This window comes from Podarcis bocagei (assembly GCF_964188305.1).
Source record: "Podarcis bocagei genome assembly, chromosome: 3".
NCBI lineage: Eukaryota > Metazoa > Chordata > Lepidosauria > Squamata > Lacertidae > Podarcis > Podarcis bocagei.
Window position 1 is genome coordinate 23,557,900 of NC_138127.1, and position 25,391 is coordinate 23,583,290.

At 40.8% G+C, this 25,391-nt stretch overlaps 1 protein-coding gene and 1 long non-coding RNA gene across 51 annotated transcripts in view; one reads left to right on the top strand and one right to left on the bottom strand.

Moving 5' to 3' along the window:
* RIMS1 (regulating synaptic membrane exocytosis 1) overlaps positions 1-25,391 on the top strand; it is a 245,825-nt gene that overhangs the window by 209,653 nt on the left and 10,781 nt on the right. For 49 of the 50 annotated variants that reach the window (XM_081186852.1, XM_081186854.1, XM_081186896.1 and 46 more), the window contains one exon: positions 8,667-8,902. The exons of the other annotated variant lie outside the window; for it this stretch is intronic. In XM_081186852.1, the coding sequence (XP_081042978.1) occupies positions 8,667-8,902 (236 nt within the window). The remainder of the gene's footprint in view (positions 1-8,666; positions 8,903-25,391) is intronic. 50 annotated transcript variants of the gene reach the window in all.
* LOC308583165 overlaps positions 8,916-25,391 on the bottom strand; it is a 28,102-nt gene continuing 11,626 nt past the window's right edge. Inside the window, exons 2-3 of the long non-coding RNA XR_014006102.1 lie at positions 11,246-11,515; positions 8,916-10,056 (exon numbers count right to left, since the gene is read on the bottom strand). This is a non-coding gene — a long non-coding RNA (uncharacterized lncRNA). The remainder of the gene's footprint in view (positions 10,057-11,245; positions 11,516-25,391) is intronic.

The following is a 25,391-nucleotide window of genomic DNA, read 5'->3' on the forward strand; positions in this document are numbered from 1 at the left end:
TTTTGTATGTAGCGAACCTGTCCATATTATCATTCCATATGCTCCGTGGAATCTTTTTGAGACTCTTCCAATTCATCAGAACAAGTTTTTTTGCTTCTATTATAGCGCGATACAACCACTTTTTGGGCCCCTTGAGATCTTCCAAGTTTCCAAAATATAATTTAGAATTAAATTCAGTTCCCCTAAATAACAATTTCTTTTTATTACTTTTGCTATAAATATCCTCACCTCGCTCCAGAATGGCCTGATCATCGGGCAGTTAATCAACATATATATTAAGTTCACAGATGTTGATGTGTTTGCACAATGTCAACCTCCCTGCCACCTTCCCCCTCCTATTAAGCAACCGCAACTCACCCGCTGAGAAGCTAACAAACCTGCTCCACCCTACCTGGTGAGCCAGTTCTGCATTATTGTCAATGATTTTTTAAAATGTGGAACTACATTCTACTCAGAGTAGAGCCATTTATATAGATGGCATAGTTCAGGGATTTTTGAATTAGTTCCGTGAACATCATTCAACTGAACTAATTAGAAGAAGAAGAAGAAGAAGAAGAAGAAGAAGAAGAAGAAGAGGAGGAGGAGTTTGGATTTGATATCCCGCCTTTCACTCCCTTTAAGGAGTCTCAAAGTGGCTAACATTCTCCTTTCCCTTCCTCCCCCACAACAAACACTCTGTGAGGTGAGTGGGGCTGAGAGACTTCAAAGAAGTGTGACTGGCCCAAGGTCACCCAGCAGCTGCATGCGGAGGAGCGGAGACGCGAACCCGGTTCCCCAGATTACGAGACTACCGCTCTTAACCACTACACCACACTGGCTCTTAATCCCAAGCATTGCATAAAGGCTTGCATTATGAAGACAATTGACAATTAACAATAGCATTTCTCGACGCTGCAAGGCATATGCTGCTGGGTATCTTACAAAAGTTGACTTCCCACAGCAACTTCCCAGCAAATTTACTTAAGCCTTTGGGTTCCAAAAGCACAACTGTCCGTGATTTTGAGCAAACAGTGTGTTACATTTTTTGCTTTCTTTGCAGATGTGGATCAAGCCTCTCTGAATATTCTAGCTGTATACCTGAGGCTTGAGGTTGCTCACAAAGCGCCCATCACCACCTCCCTCGTCCCCTCTCACAAAAGAGCTGTCATTCAGTAGTAGAGCGAGTGTTTTGTATGTGAAAAGCCCCAGGTTTGATTCCTGGTAAAGGGACCCCTGACCACTAGGTCCAGTCGTGGCCGACTCTGGGGTTGCGGCGTTCATCTCGCTTTATTGGCCGAGGGAGCTGGCGTACAGCTTCCGGGTCATGTGGCCGGCATGACTAAGCTGCTTCTGGCAAACCAGAGCAGTGCACGGAAACACCATTTACCTTTCCGCCGGAGCGGTACCTATTTATCTACTTGCACTTTGACGTGCTTTCGAACTGCTAGGTTGGCAGGAGCAGGGACCAAGCAATGGGAGCTCACCCCTTCGCGGGGATTTAAACTGCCGACCTTCTAATCAGCAAGTCCTAGGCTCTGTGGTTTAACCTGCGTCCCTACTCAGACACTTACGATACCATTAACTATGAGTCAACAATTCATTGCAGGAGATTGCATCTAGTCAGATGACCCTTGGGATCCCTTCTAACTCTACAAATTATATGATTGCACATGTGAAGCCAACAATTTCATCCTCATCATCCTCATCATATTGTCTTAGAACAGCAGCAGGTTGCTCATCTTCATTTGGCATCTCCCATGTTCATTACCGTGAATGTAGGTCACCAGCTCAGAATATGCCATACATATTTGGTACACTGGTCCATGGTGCTGATCTCAAGTTGCTCACTACGTCCCTAGACCAACAAGATTGAGCACCTACTAATGATAAGATTTTATTATTAGACACCCAACACTTGAATTGTTAGAGTTGTAGACATGAATGCAATGGCAAGTGTCAGAATCGACAGACGGCAAGCTTTTGTGAATCATATCACATTTAGTCTACCAAAGCATTTGGTTTTACATCATAGTTACATTCTAAGACAATGCATGTTTACTCAGAAATAACTTCTGCTGACTTGAATGGGGCTTATCAGCAAGCATATTTGCAGAGAACCGCAACCTTTCCTGGCTGATTATTTGTCCTAGCTCCAGAGTTTTTGTGCTGCTGACAGAATGGCCAACTGTAGATGATCTGAGGTCACACTTCAGTGTGGCGCACTTTGAATAACAGTGGGTAGTTTATTTTTAGAAATATTATGTTCCTCATTAAAGGGAAGTGATTATCTTTTCCTTTAGTCCAGGAGTGCTACATGCTCTCAAGTTATTAGCATTCATGAGCAATCTCCTTGTAAAGAACTCCATAGGGGCTCAGAATTAGTATGTGATTCTGTATTTGACAGAGAAGGCGGAAGCATTCCAACTAGCTCTGTCACAAGTCAGTGTGATTCTGTCTAAAGACTAGAGTCATTAAACGCTATATATTGACAGCAAGGAAGATCCTGGATTATTAAGATGCTGTTGATTCCTTACTATTTGGAATCGCAGCTGGCCTGCTACTGAACAAAGATTTCTCTTGCTAAAAGATGAACACTCCTGAAAAAGCGCACTAAAATTTACTATTTCAGAGGCGATTGTGACTACCTTGATTACGGAGTAAGATGTATTTTCATAGAGTACATAGGTGAGTTTCTGTAGAAAGTAGCTGATAAGTATCTATGAAATTGCTTAATTACATTTACTTTCAGTTTTGTGATCATTTTACGTACAACTCCACAGAGTCAAAAAATGGTTACAAACTATGACATTAATTAAATCAAATTAATGCAATCATCAATATGATTATGCTTGTGTGTGTGTGTGTATGATTGACCTTCATTTCTAAATGTGACCTTGATAATTTCAAAGTGATTTAATTATATTGTTTTTGCATGTTGCCTAATTTTAATACCATTTAATGATTAGAGAATGCCCTTTTAATGTCTTCCAGTTAATTGGGTTCACACTACTGAAGTGAAGCATTAAGAAAATGGTAGTGAAGTTTAACTTGAAAACCAGTGCTTTCATATAAAATCTTGGCATCTAGGATCCAAAGCAGCGTGGGGTGGGGCTTTCATCTTTTCTGTCTAACGGCAGCCCCTCTGCACTCCCTGAAAAGCCTCCAGGGAATTTTTGAGCCCTTGGATTATTAAATCATTAGTCCAGGGAACTGTGGAGTAGAGAAGGGAATATAGAAGTTTTTCCTTGTGTGAAAACTCACTTGCGGAAAGTACCACCAGATTTGGCCATGTGTCTTTTGCTGAGAAGGTCATGGCCTGCAAGCAGGACAAAAATCCATGCGGCAGAATTCGAAGATCTATTTTAGACTGTTTCAAGGGCTTGGGCCTTCCCAGTGGGAGTTTTTATCTTTCATTTTTGAACTTCAGATGCCCATATTTCACAAACAACTTTCAAGAGTCTTCTGATTTTCAGTCATTTGCAGTGTGGCATGAAAGGCTGCTTTAAAAAGATTCAGGAAACAAAAACCCCATTCTAATCCAGAGAGCTAGTTTAAGTAGGCACAAGGGATTATATATAACCAACAGCACTGTCATCTCTTTTTCTTGGAATGGCAGATTCCTATGACGTATCAAAAACTTTATTTTAAAAATCCATCTTTTCAAAAATGGCTCCTGGGATCCAGGGAAATATAGTTCCCCAGGGCACCTTACTATGATCATTGTAACCTTGGTGCGCTACATGTGTCATGAGTCCTTGTGCTTATATGTCATCCCTCCCAAAACAATAACACCTCTGTGGGGCTGCAATGTATACCCGTGTTCTTTGTGGGCAACCTCTTCACGTTTCCCTTAAATGAGGATTTTTTTCCTGTTAATTGTCATCTCAGTGGTTTTCGGTTCAAAATAAATCACTACAGTTGAACTTATACTGGGATAAAACAGCATGAAGTAACATTATTTCTTCAGAATCATCTAATTTTACCTGCAGTCCATCAATAATGACAGCTCTGCATCCCTATTTATTTCAAGATTTCACAGCATGTCCATATAAGCCAATTTTGCCTGATACACATATTTTTTGGAAACAATTTCCACTATTACAATTATTTTATATGTTGTTACATTTATATATGGCACTAATATATGCATTTTTATGCTCAATTTCCCCTAATATACATAATTTTTGTATACATTATTTGGCTGGAGAACTGCAAAACAAAACTGGGAGGAGAGTTAATATCAAACAATGCCTGTTTTTCAGTTCAAATATTGTTTTGGAAAATGTGGATAAGATAGGTTAGCATTAAAGTGGAAACAGAATGAACCCCCCTCCCCCAATCCCTAGTTGTATATAGACACTTTGAATTGAGCAGAATTTATAACTGGCAAGATGCTGGTCTTCCCGTTCCATATACTTACAAAATTAAGGTTGCAGTCCTATACACGTGTAGGATTAAGCCATACTGATCTTAGTAGAGCCTTCTTATGGGCAGATATATGTGGTACTAATGGCTATAGATGTTGGATGTTCTGATCCTTTATAATTTCATCTAGTAGAATTATCCCTTTGGCAATGTGGGACAGTTCCTTGGGGTGTTCAGATTTATGTATGCAAGATGAAATAAGATTTTCTCGGTGAAACTGTCCTTGTTTTCAAACAGTCATTTCATTAGAGAAATAAAATGACATTGTCATTGCCAATGGTAGTGGTTGCATACTAATTTTGTTACTGAAAAATCTAGGAGAGATATGAGGGGTGGGGTGGGGGTTAAGGCTAGATAATATTTCAGAGCTGTACAGTTGTTTTCAGGAAGGGTCATTCACATACCAGTTAAATGAAGGAATCTGGACATTAAACTGATGATTTCATCCCCTCCAAGCTAATTCTGCTCATCCCAGCAATACTTTTCAAGATAAGTGTGCTTCGAATAGCACCCTGTATTTTGGCTTAAGCAAGAGGCGCAGCTGTGTGATCAGCATACAGATGTTTGTTGTCTTTGTGTGACCTCACACTGCAGCCCTATCATACACACTTTAAATGGGTTGGATGACGGAGCTGGTTTCCTGAGGTCCACTGCAGTTGAGACCCAAGGAAACACTGAGCAAGTAAGCAGACTTTTCCATCTTCCTGCCAAGAGTGTGTGAAACAACTCAGTAGCAGTTTCACGAATGCTCGAGTCCCACAGAAATGACACCACAGTGTCAAAAACATAATTCAGCATTTAATTCAACAGTCTGTGGGTCTTGATCTGCCTGCCATTCTGATTTAACCCAAGCCCTACCATCACAGTGCTTAACCACTAACTCACCTTGGTGAGATATGAAATGTTGGGAAGCTCATTGATGCTGAACCCAGACAAGATAGCTGTGGTGATAATTGGCAGCTACTGTGACATCAAAGGGATAGAGACATCCATAAGAGGGGATATTTTAGCCCTTCCTGATGCTTCAGGTGTGCAGCCTCAAACTGCTTTTTGATTCATTGCTGTACCTGGAAGCTGTTTCCTATGGTTAATAGTCTCACTTTTCACTAGCTGTCTGGTGAAAAGGCTGCAATCGTTTTTGTTTCAGCCAGGCTTAGTACCCATCATTCATTGTCTTTCTAACCTCAAGGCCAGATTATTGTAACACATTTTATGTGGCAACTCTTCCTCTAGATGGAGATGAGTCTCTAGGACACTTCACTTCAGTGTTGCAGCATTAAAAAGTGTTTTGCTTTGACCAACCCCTGCATAACCCACAGAGTAAACGCCTCACAGCCCATTTGTCATCTGCAAATGTTCTTTTGACTGTACCATCTGATTGGCCTGGTATGTTTCTACTATAAAGCGAGACATATTCATAGTGACTGCCCCACAGCTCTTAGGTTTCCTGCTCTTGGAGACATGCTTGTCAGAGCTTAAACACAAACATGTTCTCTGAGTGCTGTAAGCCATGTTAATTGTGGGTTAGCATTTAATAGGCAGAGTTATGCAGATGGGTCATAGCGAATCCTGACCCAGTATCCGAGTGTTTTAATAAGCAATTTGCAAACAATTCTATATACTAATGCCAGTTCAGGTCTCCCCATGCTCAGACTTCTATAGCTAAAATTACACGATCCATGCACAAGGGAGAGATATCAGCAAAAATATCTGCAGGAGAAATCTTATCAGCCGTGAGGAGTGATGGTTGATTGAACAGCTTCATAATAACTCAGTGGAATGGAATTTTGAAAGGCTAAGAAGGAACAACTTCGGTCGGAGGAATAGAAAGGGTACAGAGGAAATGTCTGGAAGGGTCACTTCTTGATTCAACCAATTTTAAAATGTCCCCAGGGGTAGAGGTGGGAGCTACCCATAGAAATCAGTGGAGAAATGCAGGAGTTTAATGTTGCTGGGATTGGGCACCAGTGTGTCAACTCCGCCCCCTAAGAAAATCAAAAGGTAGTGGCAAAGAGAAGAATTCATGCTCTTTCTAATTCAGTTATTTTGTGTGAATCACATGCACACACAAACCACACAGCCACTGCTAATGCTAATTCCAAAGTAGCTGCACTTCACTGTCCTGATATTGCAGGTTGGAAGAGGCTGTGACTAAAAGAGGGTAACTGATGGCAGCCTTGCAGTGCAGTTCACACAGAATATTGCAGGTCAGTCTCTGTTTGGTAAACCAGAGCCCTGCAATGTAGTCCAGAGGTCTTGCCATCCCCTAATGAGGCTGAAGGTTATGTTGAGGTTGACATAGAAGCTTATAACAATCCTCTGCTGGCATCCATTGCTTTTGTTCCCACATTGTGTGTTGGGCTCAGAGAATAGTAATTACTAACCTCACAGTGTAAACTCTCTTGCTCCATTCTAAATCATAGTTGCAGCATCCACGACAGCATCCCCGAGGCTCAGCACTCAGTGTGACCAAACCAGTTGCACTCTCCTAAATTTGCCTCTGGTTAGAGGCCTGTGCTGAAAGAGTTGCTTTCTCTCTGCAGCCCTGCTGTTACAGTTCAGACCAGAGTGAGACTACTTATATTACCCTCTCAGAGTTCCACCCAGGCCAAACCGTTGTTGGCATCCATCTGTTTCAAGAGACAGTGCAGTACGCTTCTGGGGGTCAAACCACTGGCAAATCACAATGCCTGCTGTGGCTGCAGAGACTGGAAACTCATAACTGCTGCCTCCTGCATTGTTTTTGCTGCATTAGCCGCACCAAAATAATGTCCCTGGGACACAAGCTTGGGCAGTGCAGTCAATTTCATGCAGAGGTCATGTGCCATTGACTTACATACAGATTGCAGTTGCAAATGTTCAAAAACTTCTAAAAAGCTACCAAAAAAAGCAGATGAAAGAATACCCAAGTAAGAGCAGGAATTCTGGCCTTTAATGCTCAATGCTATTTTGCATATTACTTAGCCACAGGCTCAAGTAGCATGTTTCTCAGGGATACATTTTATTGCAGGGCTCCACTTGTTTTATTTAATTTTGCTTTTAGTGTTATTGCCAGTTTCAAGCTGTAAAGGCGGAATGAATGAGAAATCCAAATAAAATTATCTATACACACGCACATACATTTTGCTTTTGGCATGAGAAATTCTACAGGAAATAAGAATGTATTAATTGTACTCCTGCTTCTTCCCACCAGCCCAGCTATCTTGGGCAAGCTTATGCTATGAAGCACAGAAGCTTCTCTGGAAAAAAGGAACAACACATAATTTATATATTTAATGGTGATTTAATGCAGGTTACTTTTTGTGGTTTTTGTTTTTTTAAAATCATAAATAGATCAACTAATCTTTTGTAAATAGATCACCATGTGCTGTGAAACCTCAGTTTTTCATTAGAACCATTTACATCAATGAGGAATATTTACCCTGTTGCATTACATTTTATAGCAAGTCTTGTTTTGATCAGAATATATATCGAGTGGGTACATGTCTTTGTTCTTTTATTTTCTATGACCATAAATATATTTTTGTGTAAATCCTAGGAAAGTGATTATTATTACTTAGACTCCGTTCCAGTATCATTCATTTTGAATGGGTAAAATGAATGGGTTTAGTTAATATGATTTTTATCTAATACAAATTGGGAAATCGATGGAAGGGAACTTGAGTCCAACTTAGGAAAGAACTTAATTTTCTATAAAAGGTGTTATATTAAGATGGCAAAGAGCAGACATAATAACTTGCTGATATAATTATGGAAATTGGGATGCATGAAGGGGGGTGGGGGGGAGTCAAGAAACAAGGTTAAGAAAATAAGATTTTTGAAATTATGCATGTTGTTGTTTTTTTTGTCTTTGTCTCTTTTTTTTCCGTGTGTATGTTATGTCTTTATAAAATGTGAAAAACCAATAAAAAATTTTTATAAAAAAAATAAAATAAAATTCCATCGACTCTTAAAGCACTAGCAAGTGCAATAGCATTCAAATTCTGTGACCGAACACAGAACAGACTTAAAATGAGAAGTTGGAAGTCAAACTTCAATTTCAATTAGGAATGGGTGTGTGTGTGAAACCTGTGAGTTTCAGGAATTTGAATACAGTCGTGTACTTGGGTATCAAATAATTCAAAGTATACTTAGCAATATTTTATATTGGGGAAGGAGTCAGTTTTACTATGATGTGTTGGGGTTTTTTTTTATTTAAAGATCTTGTTATAAACACAAGCATAATTCAAATGTACATGTATGTTTTTACTTTGTAAATATAGTACGTTTACTCCTAAAATGCAAGGCAGACGGATGGGGACTTCAGGGAGAATCATCACAAAGAGCACAAGTGTGAGTGGAGAGGTGTATAAGCTGGAACATAACGATGGGAGTCAATCAGACACTGCAGTTGGTACGGTTGGAACAGGTGGGAAGAAAAGACGGTCCAGCCTTAGTGCCAAAGTGGTTGCCATGGTATCTCGAAGAAGCAGAAGCACATCCCAGCTTAGCCAAACAGGTGAGTGGAGTATGGACAGTAAGAACGTGGCTCTGTGTACATGTGAAATGAGATTAGGGTTTAGATGTCAAGAAAAAACTGTTTCCAGGTGTGGAAGGCTTTTTGTGTGTGCTATCAGAGAAACACAATAGCAGGGACAGCCAAGGTGGTGCCCTCCAAGATGTTATTGGACTACACCTGGCCAGCAACACCTGGAGTGCACCATATTGGCTTCTCCTGTGTTATGGGATAAATCTCACAACACTAGGTTCTGTCACCTGCAATCTATAATCATGATCTGAAAGAAGCCAGTCACAACACCTACACAATTTTAAATGCATCATATTGTAATGGGTTAAAGCAGAAAAAGAAAGGTATTGATTTTGAGATTAACTAATGCTGACTCCTTTCTTTATCCCACCCCCCCTTTAAAACCCTGAAAAATAGGCTTAGTGAAGTGAGTTAATTAGAGTGTAGCATGATGCTACATTACATGCTTTTAATGGCCCTGTTCTTTCTTGTTGCTTCAGAAATCTTAAAAGCCTAATCTCTATAGCCTAAAGCAGAGCTACTAACGAGGGAATGAAGAGAGATATTGGCTCACAAGTTCTGTTAAAATCAGCTAGGGGGCTTACCCTTTATTCTGATAAGAGCAGGCATCCTTAAATGGCTTTACAAATAAATAGTTGATGTAAGAGTAGATCTCAGTTAGACTTACAACAGTGGTTCAATCTCTTGATCAAGATACTCACAATCTGCAGGTATGTCAGATGTTTCTGATTTGTGTCATCAATTTTTTGTTTTCCCCATTTCATTTTTAAGTCCTAGTCCACCCACTACATCACCCTTTCCTGGCATCAGTAGGATTAAATGAAATAAAATTGTTTAATACTATGCAGTGCCTTATGCACCTGTGATTTTCAAATAAACCTGCCAGATAAATTCTGTGTTTTACCAATCAATAGATGTCATAAGAAACTTCTGAGTTAATGTTTTGGTATACCAAGAGTCATTTTATTTGGAACACTTAGTGATACTGCAGAATTACTCCTAGATGATTTGGGACATGGGTTATGTCTTGAAATGTCTTCTTAACTGTGGCGATAGAGGTTAGTAGGAATGTTTCTGTGGCCTGTCCAAAAATTAAGCGTTTCCAGACACGATCATATCTGAACCTGCAAGCAAAGTAAGCCACATTTCTGCTGTATTGAATTAAGGACTGAGATGAAAGGCACTGAATTCATGTTCCCAAATATTTGTAGTGGCAGAGCCAGGCTTCATCTTGCAAAATGGCTGTTATGTTGAGCTTGCAAAAGGAGAAAGTCTCACATTAAAGTGCCATCAATATTTGTATTCTCAAATACTACTACAAATGAGGAAACTGGAGACTCACCTTAGACGATGTAGTACCCTTGCATATGTCTTATTACCCTAATCCAAAACCTATGCACTTGGATCTCTGGCAACCCCATATATATTTACACACACACATACAGACACACATGCTTGCAGCCTAGTTTCCATTTCCATTGCTCTTTCTACATTCCCTCACCATGCTAAGCTGGCATACGAAGAATAAAGACATAGTGCTGTTTTAACCTGCACACTTATGTGTATAAGAATGCATGTTCAACCAAAGTTTTAAACTATATACAGTATCATTTTATAATTATTATAATAATAGAGGTTGTAGTGTGCATAAAAAAATCTATTGTATGATACTGGAAACAAGATAATATGTGTCAAGAAAATTCATGCATCTTTAACTGATTTTGGTACACGTTTCAGTTTATCGTTGCATTAATAACAATGAAAAACTGCAGTGGTACACATGTTTGGAAGCAAGTTTTGTTGAAACCCACTGGGCTCGCCTGTAAGTGAGTTGGAAATAAGACAGGCAAATGAGCTAAGCACCATCCAGTTTTCCTTCTAAGAAGTCATACTGTTAGCTTTATTATAAATAATGTGTTTGTGCTATTTCCTATGGAAAGATCATTTACCCAGGTAATGTTTCATATAGTTTCTCCAGTGAAATAAGAGACCGATTCCCAGTGAAAAGCTGTACAACTCTTATTTTGCCCTTTGTACATAATGAGGTATTGGTTTGTGTGTGTGTGTGTGTGTGTGTGTGTGTGTGTGTGTGTTTGCAGCCCTGAAGTGATTTCAGAGGGAAGGTTCCTTTCCAGTACAGCTTTAGACTAGATTGACTGTTTTCTTGGATCTTCGTGTCTGGGGGCGGGGGGAGGAATTCTCATCACAAAACAGAATCTTAGTACAAAGTGATAACAGTTCCCTTCCACTCAAGGGGAGAAATAAACTGTTTCCTTCAGAGACTATATCTGGAAGACAGCACTAAACACAAACTTGTGAAGCTTGTTCGGGAACAGCAAGCAGATCGTAGCATCATTTAGTGCAACGCTGCTGAGCATTTGAGGACAAGATGCTACAAATGGCAGAAGTGCTTTTAAATTCTGCGCAGGGCTTTCCAATGGCAGATCCCAAACGCAGGTGCAATTCTGTTGGTGGGTCTCTCTGTTTTTTTCCCAAAAAAAGAAGAAATCGTGGATACAGTTTGCTGTTGGTATTATAAGGCTGGAGAACTATCCCTGGAGATCACCGTTTCAACCCAGTTTCCTATGGTTTATGTAAAAGAAAGAAAAAAAGGAGAACACATAAAACAGGAACCAGAAACAAGTAACTTTGTGCTTACAGAGCCTTACCACATTGTTCAGATTTTTCTGCCCTTGCCCAGTCTATATTTGAGCCACCTAAAGTAATAGATTTATGAATTGCCTCTGCAAGTCAGCCCTATTTCAGAATTCTTCTTGAGGAAGAGATTGCTTCTCTCGTACATGTGGTTTTCTTGCCTTCCAACCAATGAATTTAGAATGTGACATGGAAGCTTTCAATACAGTGTTTGGTTTGAATGTAATTCATGTGTATATTCTGTGGGCTTAGGAACTTGCAGCTACTGAAGATGTAGCATGCCAAGTCACTCAGGGGTTTTAGAATGGTGAATTAATATTAAATAATGGGGCCAGTCCTGTTTTATTCTAATACCACTCAGATAATACTAGAAGGAATTTGAAAATAATTAGCTTTTTTTCAGTTACCTGGATGTCACGGAATGCTTGTAATCCTTTTAACAGGACTAATTATGTGACCAGGGATTATTTAGAGCAAAAGATTAGGGGGTTTTAAGGATTTACTTCAGTAACTGAAAGGACTTGATCTAAAACACATCTCAAGTATATTTATGAATCCCTGTAACATTAATTGGATTTTGCTACAAGTAAGGTTGCAGTCCTGTATGTTGCTGTGGAATTGCTTAAATCCTATTTACTTCAATGGGATTTAAACAGACTGTCTGCAGGGTTTTAAAGGTTCTGTCTCAAGCTGTATTTTTGAAGGTTTCTTCTATTCCAAATTATTTTAAACTCGGTTTGCATTTTTGCATACATGTTGAAAGATCAGACCGTCTTTTCTGCATGCGTGGAAACCCCCTTCTTGTTATAAATAACTGACAGAGTTTGAGTGCTAACTGCAATTTAAAATACTGCTGCCTTGACTCTCTCTCAGAAAATGTAGGCATCTGGCATGAATAGTTATTAATCCAGAAGAAGAATGGGGCACTCAGTCCACTGAAGCAAGTCTTCTACTGGCATTCCCAGACCATATTGCCTTTCTTTGCTCAGGACAGTAAGTGTGAGAAGTGGCTTGCATGCACCCAAAAGGACTTCTCATATTTCTTTCCCCCAACAGCGGCTCCTCACACTTCATTCAATGAATTTGATAAACACTGTCCTGAGTTTTGGGATTGGCTTATGCAAGCAGCTGCTACTTAAAGAATGGGACTTGGGGGTTCCCAATGTATGCACATGAATGCTGAATTCTTTGTATCCTGGCCAATGTCTGGATTTTCAAATGTTATCAAACTGATGAGTTGACTTTCCTGAGACCACAAGTACAACAATGCCAAAATACAACCCTTGAATGTAATCAAATCCAACATATAAGCACAGGGGGCCCCACTGATTTCTCTGGGAACTCCTGACACTCATTCGGACTCTTCTTTTTCACCACATAAGACTTGGAAACATGCTAACCAGGTGTAGTCAGTGCTGGAAGCTGCTTACGAATACCTTTCTCAGTCAACTATTCTTTGAAAAGGAAGGAACACTGGTTTCAGGCTGGTATTTTTAGAGTGACAGCTAGGATCTTGGGAATTACATAAAGTGTGCATGCATGAGGAAGTAAACCCATATGCTGTTAAAAATATTCCTAAAAGATCATTGCAGGTGTCTGTTGGTTGCAAAGACTAGACATTGCGATGTGGAGCAATTTCCCCCCCTTATGCCTATTTAATGCAGGAGTCTGGAAATATTTATAGCTAGAGACAGGGAGCAGAGGAAAAATTAATAACACTGAACAAGGAGGGAGCTGGATAACTGGCAGTGTTTTTGAGTGGGGGATAAATCTGGTTATTTTGACTTCAATCAATAACTTGGCTATGACCCCTCAGGCCCTAATGCAAGTATGCTGTTTATGTGAAGCAGCAGCATTAAATAATTGAATTTATTGCAACAGGATCACAAATAAATTACGTCAGGTGAGCCTTACATTTTCAGGCTGCAACTCAGTTGCTTTGGGACACAGGGCCAGTGCTGTGTTGAAATGTGCCCGTTCTTGGTGTAATGGCACACATATGGTACAATTTTAACAACTTGCCAATTTTTAAAATACTGCATAATGTTTTTGTGTGTGTGTTCATGTGTACGTACTTGGATTTATGGTGCGGGAAGAGGGTAAGGCAGAAAAAGCAAACAGCTTATCCTTAGCCCTCTGTATTCTCCCCTTCTCTGCCACTCCCCTTGCCCTCCAGTGGGTTCCTTGTCTTTGGTTGGAAAACCATTCTGGAGGTAGCGTGCTTTACTTTTGGGGGACTGCAAGTAACTTGTACTTTTTGAGGACCGTCAGCCAGGTACAAGTTGTTGATGAAGCACCTTCAGGTGGATGAGTGACTCTTAATGAGAAAGCACACCCCAATCTCAGCATGCCAGGCAGATCTGTCCAGGAGGGAAGGGACCTAAGGGCAGGGTTCTCAGGTGTAGTTGTATTGGCAGTTGGGTGGTGTTCATGTGGTAGGAAACCCATCCTCTTGGTTCTTTCATCCTTCCTGTATCGGAGTAGCATGGGGACATGCCACAGCTAGGAAGCTCCCACAGGCCAAAGTATGGTGAGAGGGGAGGGGACTTTGGTCCTGCTGCAGTCCTCAGGTTTCTCCTGCAAATGTTTCCCTCTACTCTTGGCCACTTTCTTCCTGCTAGGTTCACTTCTGGTTTCAGAGTCCGGCTGGGGAGAAAACATTGAAAACTGCTCAGGGGAACATTTGAAGGGAGAAACACACTACCTCCCATTGGCCAGTGCCTCCCCTCCCAGCTCCTGCTACGGCATTAAAAGGAAAGGAAAAAAACAGGGATGGGGCCCAGTATTTCTGACACCCCTCTTGCCCTTAATTAATCCAAGCATATGAGGCTGAAATGCACAACAGGCCCCTAAAAAACATTCTTTTTATTGTGCATTCCTAGTGATTTGTGCTCATCAATGCAGCGACGTAGCTAGCCGCTCAGGTGCTGGGTGCAGCATGCGTCCTGCAGCCGGGGGTGGGGCAAGCCGCTCATGGGGGCGGGGGGCGCTGCGTAGAGCCTCTTCACCACCTCCCCCTCAGCTGTAGGGCGGCGGAGAGAGAGGCGGAGGGCAGATGCAAGTCCCACGCTGCCATTTCAGGCAGCGCGGAGCCTGCAGGTACTCAAGCCACCACGTCACTCCAAGGAGAGATGCGTGGCTCAGGCAAACTACAGGCCCCATGGTAAGTGCCCAGCCCTGTGGTGTGGTGCCCAGTGCCAGCCGTGTTTCATTACATTTCTTGACTGAACTAAAAAGTTATGTGAGCCCATTTTTTTTAAAAAAAACCTCATATTTTTTGTCATTTTGTCATCCCCCTCCCTCAGTGATGACACCCGGGGCGGCCCGCACCCCTCTTCCTCCACCACTGCATCAGTGTATGGGGGCAGTGACATGTGATTCTGCTTCCAATACTGCTTTCACCTCTAAATGTTTCAGAGCAGTCCTACTGCTTTGAGTCCAATGGATGCCGGTCTTAACTTCCTGCAATAGTTTGGTGGCCTTTTATATCACAAATGTTTTGGATTTTTTTTTTGTCCCGGTTTTGCTACGTGCTATAGTGCAAATAGTGTTCCTCCAGATGGCAATAGTGCAAGGGCAGTGGGGGAAACATTGCAGAGCAACCGATAAAGCAGAATGATGTGTGGATAATGCATTGTAAATCCACCGCTAATGTGCTATTATTATTATTATTATTGTGTCAATGATATGTTGCAGAACACACCCACAAAAAAACTCCCCAGTTTGGACGAGTGCAAAGCCTTTTAGAGAAAGGATGGTTTCCATATGTACGCATTAGCCAAACAAATGAAAATACCTTTAAATCCTGCTCATCGCAATGGAGGAAAGTTAAGCACCTGTTTTGTTTTGTTTTGTTTTGTTTTGTTTTGTTTTAAGTGCTTAGCTTTGGCTGAACCATGTGCTCTCTCTCTGTTTTCTCCCAGCCTTGCTATTTTTTACTTGTTGAGCAGCTGGGGTTATGTAACATCCATAAAACGACACTTGGTCTAAAGAGGTTACCGAGAGCAAGAGCCACTTGGGACTGCAAAGCCATAAGCAGCCCTCCAGGGTTAGCATCATTATGCAATTCTCTTGGGCTGCGGGAGGAGGCGGAGGCTGAGAGGCACTTTAAAAATAGCACTGCAAGACTCTACTCCATTGCGTTTTCAGTCAACCGCTACGGAAAAAAAAAATCCTCTAAAAGATCACATGTATTCCCCACTGCCCAATGAACGCTCTCTTATTTAATTCCTCTGGAGCACCATCCCTTTATACTTGTTTCAGAAATAGGATGGGTAGAGATTACTGTTTACTGTGGCTCCCGTGGGCTCCCACTGCTGGTTTTTGAATCGGTGGTCACGTGACATTACCGGTGTTCAAGAGGTAGTTTCTCGTTGAATACTGCAGTTTCATTTATTTCACCCCAAGCCAGCTTTGAGAAATAATCAGCATACTGCTAGTAGAGGTGGTTCTGTGCCTTGCTCCCATTCTATGGGGAGGGGGCAATTTAAGGTGCTGGCTGCCACCTTTAAATCCCTGAGTGGTTTGGAATGAGGCATCCTGAAAGACTGCCTTCTCCCTTATGTACCTACTCAAGACCCTGCTTTGAGTGCAACCACTGAATGAAGTCAAGTGGGTGGACAACCTCCAAGGAGAGGCAGACCTTTTCGGTAGTGGCACCTCATTTATGGAATAGCCTTCCCAGGGAGGCTTGCCTGGTGTCAGTTTCAGTGGCAGGTGAGAACCTTTCTGGTGACTCGAACCCTTTAAATAGGAAATCTGGGCCTCCATTTTAAAAAAATAAAAAAGGTATAGAGTTTGTTGTATTTATGTAGTCTACACACACACACACACACACACTTTTAATTTTAAATTTTGTATTTCAGGTTTTATATTTTTAAAAAATTATCATAAACCACCCAGAGAACTTTTATCTTAGGTGGTGGCATACAGATGCCATCTATATAGAATATGAATATATAAAATGGATATAAGCATATACAGAATTCAGTAAATATTATGAGTGTAACAAATAAACATAGAAATAAAAAAATAGAGATATGAGAACTGTGACTTCAGGGAGCTGTAGTGATGGCTTCCACTTTGTAAAACAATGCCAAGTGAAGCTGGTCTGGCTATGTGGTTTTTCAGAAAGCATTTCTAATTGGCTAATGATGTTGGGAATTATATAGGGAGAATATTTTAAAGCCTGACCTCTCACCACTTTCTACCAACACCGGCACCTAGAAAAGGGCCTCTGATCTTTATGCATGGGCAAGTCTTTGTGGTGCTTTCAGGTGTTCAAGTCTCAAGCCATTTGGGGCTTTAAAGGTAAGCAACAGCACTTTGAATTGTGCTTTGAAATGGACTGTGAAGCAATTTCAAGGCAGGCAAGATGTTTTTCCTAGGGACTTTCCCAGCTAGCTGTAGCCCAGCATCTGATAATCTAGATTAGCAGTAGTTTCCGGTATACTTTGAAAGGCAGCCACTCACATAATTCAGAGGTAGTAATTAATCTGGAGAGTACCAGGGCATGGAAAATTGGTTCCCACAATTTCTAACGAGGAAGACTAACCTTGGATGTACTAGCCTTGGATAGTGGAATAAGTGTCACGCCTCAGAGGCTACTTGGGCCAGTGAGAAATTAGCACTCCCAGGTTGTGAACCTGATCCTTTAACAAAGAGTGCAATACTATCCAGAACAGCTGGAACACCACTGTCTCAGTCAGACAATCTTCTGTCAGGATTCATCTTTAGACACCAATTTGGCACTTGCATGGAGGGTAGTTATCCTGTTCTCATTCTTCCCAAAGCTTTCTGCAGACAGGATGACTATCAAGGTTTTTGTCAAGTTGGGGCAAAATATTTCATCCCCAATCCTCAAGTGACTCTTCCCACCCCCCTTTTAAGTTAGAACTACAATTACCTGCTAAAAGAAACAAGCATCCCAAATTGTAGCCTGAAATTGAATGGTAATACATTTCAAAATATTGGATATTATGAATTATTACATGGATATTATTGTGAAAATGCAGAATTGGAAACGAAAGGCACAATGAAATTTCAGCTGGTCAGCTCCCAGCACTGAGTGAACTTGGGGAAATAGCTGTCATCTGATATATGGCCTATTGTTAGGTCAAGAGTTCCAGTAAAACTGAACTTTCCACCTGAATGTAAGATAAGATATCCATGACTGCTTTTAGAGCACAGGATTATATGCAGATGCTTGATACAATTAGACCATTGGCCCATCATTATTGTGTAAACTGACAGGAATCAACTCTTTAGGGCTTCAGAGAGTTATGTTTTCCAGAACTACCTGGAGATGCCAGGGCTAGAGACCTTTAACGCAGATACTGCCCATCAGGGTGAGTGGCAGCTACCAGTGGCTTAGAGGCCACTTTCGCATGAAATAATTGAGATGATCAGCAGCAGAAAGTCAAATGGGTAGAGGAGACCATGTACTCATTTTTAATCTGCACATCCCTCATATCTGTCCTGGAGCTATTCGATAGTGAACGTTTTCACAGTCTTGGGAATAGTGTGCTAAAGTTAATGTTTGCTGCTTTTCTTGACTCTATGGATGAAAAAAAAATATTTAAAAAATGATGGGCAATGAATCCTGAGACCAAAGTCTTAATGAAAAAGTATAGGTGTGTGTGTGTGTGTGTGTGTGTGTGTGTGTGTGTGTGTAAAGACTTGTGTCTTTACGCAGGATCATTCCATCCTGACAGTTCTTCATGCCAAGTGTTCTTTTCTGTTTAAGCAAAAGACTGTGCAGGAAGTCCAGACATTATTTACCACTCAGTTGCTTAAACAAAAGCTCATGTTTTAATTCCTGCTGAGGGCTTCCTAATATAGCTAGGATTTAACTTTGCTTATGCCTAAGAGGTAAGTCTGTATTCATTCATTTTGCTTTGGAATATTTCAAAAGTTATGTTATATACAACCCTGCCGCTTCTCAAACGTACAGTAAGTGAAAACAGGATTGGTGTGCTGTGTTGATCTCAAGCCACAGACATGGTAAACTAACGGAGTTAGTAAAGTCATTGAATCTTGTGACAGGGGATCAGCTAAACTAAAATAGATCAAAGTTAGAATCACATTGAAAGGTATGATAACCGATGAAACTAATTTTTGGATGGCTGATACACGTAGATGGTGATTGTATATGTTGCATTTCCTGCTTTGCAAAAAATGAATGCAAGTTTTTCAGAGGCATTAAAACAATACTTAGGCTATAACTGCATCTCTGTTTCATTGGTTTCTTCTCCCCACTTGATGTCATTATTCTTTACCATGTATGTGAAGAAACCTTGAGTGAAGCATACGGCAGTGGCGTAGCGTGGGGGTGCGGGGGGGGGGCGGCCGCACCGGGCGCAACATCTGGGGGTTAGGGTTAGGGGCGCAAATCCATGGGTTAGGGGGCGCAAATCCACGGGTTAGGGGGCGCAAATTACTTGCCTTGCCCCGAGTGCTGACAACCCACGCTACGCCACTGGCATACGGTACAGTTTCTTTGTAAGCATGTCTTTAGTCTATGTTCCAAATTTTGAACTGCTCTTTCCCAAAAAATTGAAACATGCCTTTCTGGGCAACCAATAATACCACTGCATCTTTGTGCAAGAGTGTACTTTCAGTAGTCCTTTGTTTTTGACCCACTTCATACATCAGTATGGTAAAGGAGAAGAGTTACTATTGAGATACCATAGATTTACTGCAGGGGGCGGGGAGTGTGTAGTGTATGGCCTTTTGACGTATATAAAGCAGCAGGATATAAGCTATTTCAATTTAGTTTACTTATTGCTCTCTCTAACAAAAAAGCCATGCATTGATTTATTTCTATGTCATTCTAGTACCATAGTTCCCTATAATACTCACTGGCAACTATAGTTAGCGCATTTCCAATTTCATAATATTAACATGTGCTAGTTTCGTTCTGGAAATTATCTGGGAAAAGGCATCGTAACAGTTTATAGCCAGACAGTCTTTACATCGCTGCACAAAAGTCACTCTCTCTTTAGCTTTCCTTCTGTTCCCTTTTCTCTTAAGGGGCAGCAGGGAGAGAGAGAGAGAGAAAGAATGAGAATGAGAATGCCTGCAGAATATTTACACCTCTCTTTTACAACAGCTTAGGGGTGCCATCTTAATTACCTCTGTCTAAATTGACCAGATATATTTTTCAAGCCCTCAGAACAGTGAAATGCTTCCTGTTGTTCCATGGCCACATTCACAGAGGTCCACAGGGACTACTCCATAGAGTTAGGCAGAGTGAAGAATCCTGCTATATTTTGCTTCAAAGAAAAATGTGAGGGATGGCATCAGTTAACCCCTCTTTCCTGCCCATAACCTCTGTTCAGGCAGACAGAGTGGGTGGGTGTTCAGACATTCCGGTATGTTTTCCTCTTCCATTACAGCTGCTGATTCAAGCTTCTACAAAATGGAGAATTGGGCTACCAATTCATAAAGTTCCATTTATTTACATTTCTCTACAGATCACACTATTTGGCGCCTACACCTTCCCTCCTGAAACATCTCTGTTGCATTTCTCTGCTGCTCACCCCCACTTCCCCAGGTCTTGCTCATTTCCATACCACACACCTGTCCGCATTCCTCTTCCACACCGTGTTATTTTGCCTCCCATTTAAGGAGGACTGCAGTTCAAAAGGATTGCAGTAATGAAAAGGCGCCTTTCACATTTCCAGTCCCCTCGTGTGTTGAAAAATAAGGACGATGCCTTAGAAAACAAATGTGTCATGGCAGTCTGATGGGGATGAAACTGTTAAAAAAGGGGGTTCACTGGGACCTTAAAACGGGGCCAACTGTAGTAGAGTTAGAAGCAGTTGTGGCCTATGAGGTGCAGTGGAAAGCAGGGAATAACCACCAGATGAACTTGCAAGCCAGTGTGGTGTTGTGGTTAAGAGCGGTGGACTCGTAATCTGGGGAACCGGGTTCGTGTCTCCGCTCCTCCACATGCAGCTGCTGGGTGACCTTGGGCCAGTCACACTTCTCTGAAGTCTCTCAGCCCCACTCACCTCACAGAGTATTTGTTGTGGGGGAGGAAGGGAAAGGAGAATGTTAGCTGCTTTGAGACTCCTTCGGATAGTGATAAAGCAGGATATCAAATCCAAACTCTTCTTCTTCTTCTTCTTCTTCAAGAGGAAGGAGAGAGCATGTTGGAAGCAACCATGTAAGGGGACGACTCACAAAGCACAGTGCAGTTAATGCTGCTAGGTAGGAGAACCAGAAGTCATTCTCTCCACACTGTCAAGAACTGAAACAAATTTTGAAGCTTAATTTACCTGGGCTCATTGGAGGCCAATGAACACACAAGATGGCCTTTTTGTTGCAGCAAACCTAACAATGCAATTCCATTCATGTTTGCTCCGGAAAAAAAGACCAGTTAACTGCAGATTGTAGCCTAAGGGAGGAAACCTAAGCCGGCTGTAAAGATGGCTGTGTACCTTAAGAACATAAGAACAACCCTGGTAGACAAAGTCAAAAGTCCATCTAGCCCGGCATCCTGTTCTCACAGTGATCAACTCAGTGTCCATGGAAACAAGAGGGGCCTGAGTGCAGCAGCAGCAAACTTGCCACTTGTGAGTCCAAGCAACTGGTATTTACTAGCATTGGCAGTGGGGTAGAACATCTGCACCAGCAGAGATGGAGGTATGCTAGTGAGGTGGTGCTTAACCCATCAGAAAAGCCTCAGTATACCAGTAGAAAGCACAGATGTACCACCAGTGGCTCAGAGGGAAACAGGGTGTGTAGGGGCAGGTATGGATGAAGCCAAACCTAAAGCCTCTTCACTTCCCCAACACATCCACAGAAACAGAACAGCTCTGTGCCAGCCTTGGGACTGGTGTATTTAACTCCTTCCTACTGAAGTTAATGGAAGGGAAGAAGAAAAGACTGAACTCCACACTTCCTACCTCATCTACAGATGCACAGCAGGGCAATGGATGTTCTGCAGGCAGATCTGCAAGCTACACACACACGCTGCATTTTAAGTTTTGTGTTCTGTGTGTATTGATGGAATTGATCTGCAATGTGTGTTTGAATATACAAATGTAGCAAGGACTTGGGTATCTCTCTCAAAGTATGTTTTTAATGTGAAGACGAAATCGTTAAGCAGCTCAAGGTTCTGAAAACTTCCTATGAAATGCTCACATTCCGTGCTGAATTAGCCACAGCCTGATCATAGGCAATTCCACTCTTGTTTTTAGTTGTAAATGTTCAGTAGATTGAAGAGCGTAACATATGTCATTCCAAGTGGTATAATATTCAGTATATCATTTTGAAAATTAGGTAAACAACGTGTATCTTTGTAAATGAAATAGCAACATGCAATATGTAAAAAAGAAAACATTTTCAGCTTCTTTTAAAAAAATCTGCTTTATGAATCAACCTTCAGAATCATGATGTCAACTTTTTGTTCTACAATTACTGGTCATTTGTTTCACAGTGTTTTTATTAAGCTTTATGTAAGTATTGACCCACAAATACTGGCATCTGTTTCACTTTGAAATTACTTTAAAACAAACATTTTGGGAACAGAGCGATTATCACTATGCTTGACTTTGTAAAAGGTGGTGTTTCACTCGGAGGTTGGTTTCTACATCAGTTTGCACTGTTCAAGAGAGTAATATTCAGTTTGTCTTGCATGATAATTTTTCAACTAAAAGGCATGATTGTATAGCCAAAAAATGCTTACACAACCCTATTGTGAAACTTAATATATATGTGGACCACCAACCTATACATATTGCAGCGGGGTGATTTTAATTTAGACAGAAAGGTCTCTGCTTTTTGCAATACTTCCTGAACATACGCAAATGGCACCATTCATCTGAAATCATCTCTTATGCAACTGTTAATTGTAACGTGTCTAACATCTGAGTACCATGAAAAATTGCCATGGGAGAATGTGCTTGGGAGCCATTTCATCCTTTTCTTTTAGAGATGCATACTTTTCTAATTTCTTCTTCAATGTGTCTTCCATGTTCATAGCTTTTACTTGCATCCATGAAAGTTCTTTGGCATCAGTGATCCTCATTGTTTATTAAAGGGACCTAACCCTTAATTAAGACTCAATGGCGAGTCCCAATTCTGGTGACCCACTGGTAGGACCTGACTGGCTGCGCAGTGTGTGTATGCATGCTGATCCCAGGAATATTTTTAAGATGCCGGGGCAGAGGCGGGAGCTCAAGATGCCCGGGACACGATTAGTGTTCCTGCTTTCCAGGTGTGTTTTTACATTTGCTAATTTAATAGTCATATCATAATGTAACAACTTTCACATTCAATATTGTTGAATGAGATTATCACAGTTATTCATAGATTTGATTGTTTTTAAGAAGTAGTAGTAATTGATCAGAGTAAAAAATATATTATACTTCTAGAATATTGATCAGTCTTGACAACTGTGCCACTTTAGAACATCAAAAGAACCCACCTGGATCAGAACAAAAGCCTATCTAGTCCAGGATCCTGTTCTCACTGTGGCCAACCAGATGCCAATGGAAAGGAAGCAGAATCAGATTGCACTGGCACTCTCCCCACCTGTGATTCTTAGTGTTTTTTGCCTGATCATCCATGTATGTGTGTCAGCCTTTCCCCCATCTATGCCATTGTGTGTGTACACTGAAATAATTCATAGGCGGATTATTCATTTGATAGCCAATACAATCCAGTGATTAACCATTTACAGGGAACTGAAGGGCTTAAGTTTATTCAAATGAAATAATGCTGCTTCAAAAAACTAGAATAACATTGTGAACATCATGTAGTTTGTTGGTGAAATACTGGTAAACTTAGAGGCTTAGGAGAAAAAAAATTGTTTAGCCATAATCTCATTTAAGTTCTGAATTCTACATACATAGATGGATTATATCTGCAAATTATATCTATCATCTATCTATCTATCTATCATCTATCTATCTATCTATCATCTCTCTCTCTCTCTCTCTCTCTCTCTCTCTCTCTGTGTGTGTGTGTGTGTGTGTGTGTTTGTGTGTGTATAAAAATTATGGATATAGTTGTAGTTTCTTTTAGACTCTTGTATTTACAATTTTACTGGCATATGGAAGTACTGAGATTAAAAGCACATCTCAAGTTGCTTTCAGCTCTTTGAAGCAGTTATAGCATTTCACAACAATAATATGGTCACCACAAAGACATTGGGGCACAGCATTGCATTCATAGAAACAGCGGATTGTGATGTGCTGGGTAATGTTTTTGTATAGAGATATGAGAAGATAATGAGACTTGCATTAGAGTGCTGGAAACAGAACTGAATAAACATCTGCAAACATTATTAGGATTTACTTCAGCACCTGTTGGATTGGGGTAGGTTGGCCCTCAATTAAAGCAAGGATATCTGTTTTTATTGTTTAGATTCCATAAATGAATGTACAAGATGTCAAATATGTGGCCAGTAAAAAAGGTATACTTGTCTTCAAGTCATATGGAAAATTGTGATGGTATGATTCATAACCCTTTACAAGTATATAATTTGCCCAAAGTATTTGGGGACTGCCTAGGTAAAAAGCTAAGATACAGGCTTTCTGGAGGTCAAGCAGGAGGTGATATGACATTGCTACAACAATCAACCATTTCCTGCTGGTGTTGCCCTTTTAAAATGACCACCAGAGACCCAAATATCTTGAAGGCTTGCAATTCCTTCCTTCGCTGAAGAACACCTACAGACTATGCCATCTGCCATGTTATATGGCAGATTTAAATGGGTTCCTGTATCCCCAAAAACTCTGTAATCTGAATCAAACAGAGAATATAATTATGTTCTGAAACATTCCTTGTTTGACAGGCTAAGGAGAAAACTCTTGCTTAAATCACCGACCTGTTCTAACCCAGAGATTATGTGCTTCTTACTGGAAGACCCCTACCCTTTTTGTGACTTACAGAACAGCCTTGTTTGCTTTAAGGAAACTAGGAGAAACAAATGAAGTATCAGGGTAGATGGGGGCTTCTTGACATAATAACTGATTTTTTTTATTTCTGTTAGTATTTTATTGTACTTGTAAAATAATTATTTTATTTAGAATTTTTAAGATCATCAAATTATATATAATAGATGGCATTCTAACTTTAGTAACAGGGATTTTATCTTAAAACTGTCAAGGTCAATAGCAAGTATTGATGGAGGAATATTTGCAGCCAGAGTTCATGAAGAGGATTAACCTATACTTAGCAGATGCTTTACAACAAATTGTGACAAACCTGCCATACAGCTAGATTTGTAACTTGACACATTAAAGTTCTGTTTGAAAGTCAATGGAACCCAAATGAACAGAGTGAATATTTGCTGCAGGTATACATGAAATTACATCTACATTGCCAGTGACATGCTCAGATGGGGAGACATTTTATCACGTATTCTGGAATACTCTTTTCACATGCCTGTCATCAAAAGAAAAAAAAAATGATTTGCAAAAAAAGAAAGAATAATCTATTTACCTGTTGTTATCCCTTCATTTGTGGAAATGCATATTAAGCACATATGTTTTCTGGTGTTTATATTTGCTTTTTGTTAAGTTTTCAACTGAAAGAAGAAAAACACCTGTTTAGGTGTTCAGCTAACCTGTGATCTCGTCTTGTGTTCTGCTGCTGATCAGATTCAAGGGAATCATTACCAGTACAGAGGAAGATCTCTTTCCCTTCTCCCATGCTGAGACGGCAACACCCATCACCAAAAACCCATGCAGGGCATAACCCTTACTGGGAGTGGGGAACAAACAGAGAGCGATGCAGAGCAGGCAGGTGGATGTATGCTGGATGCTGAACATCTCCTGTGCCTGCTGCCTTG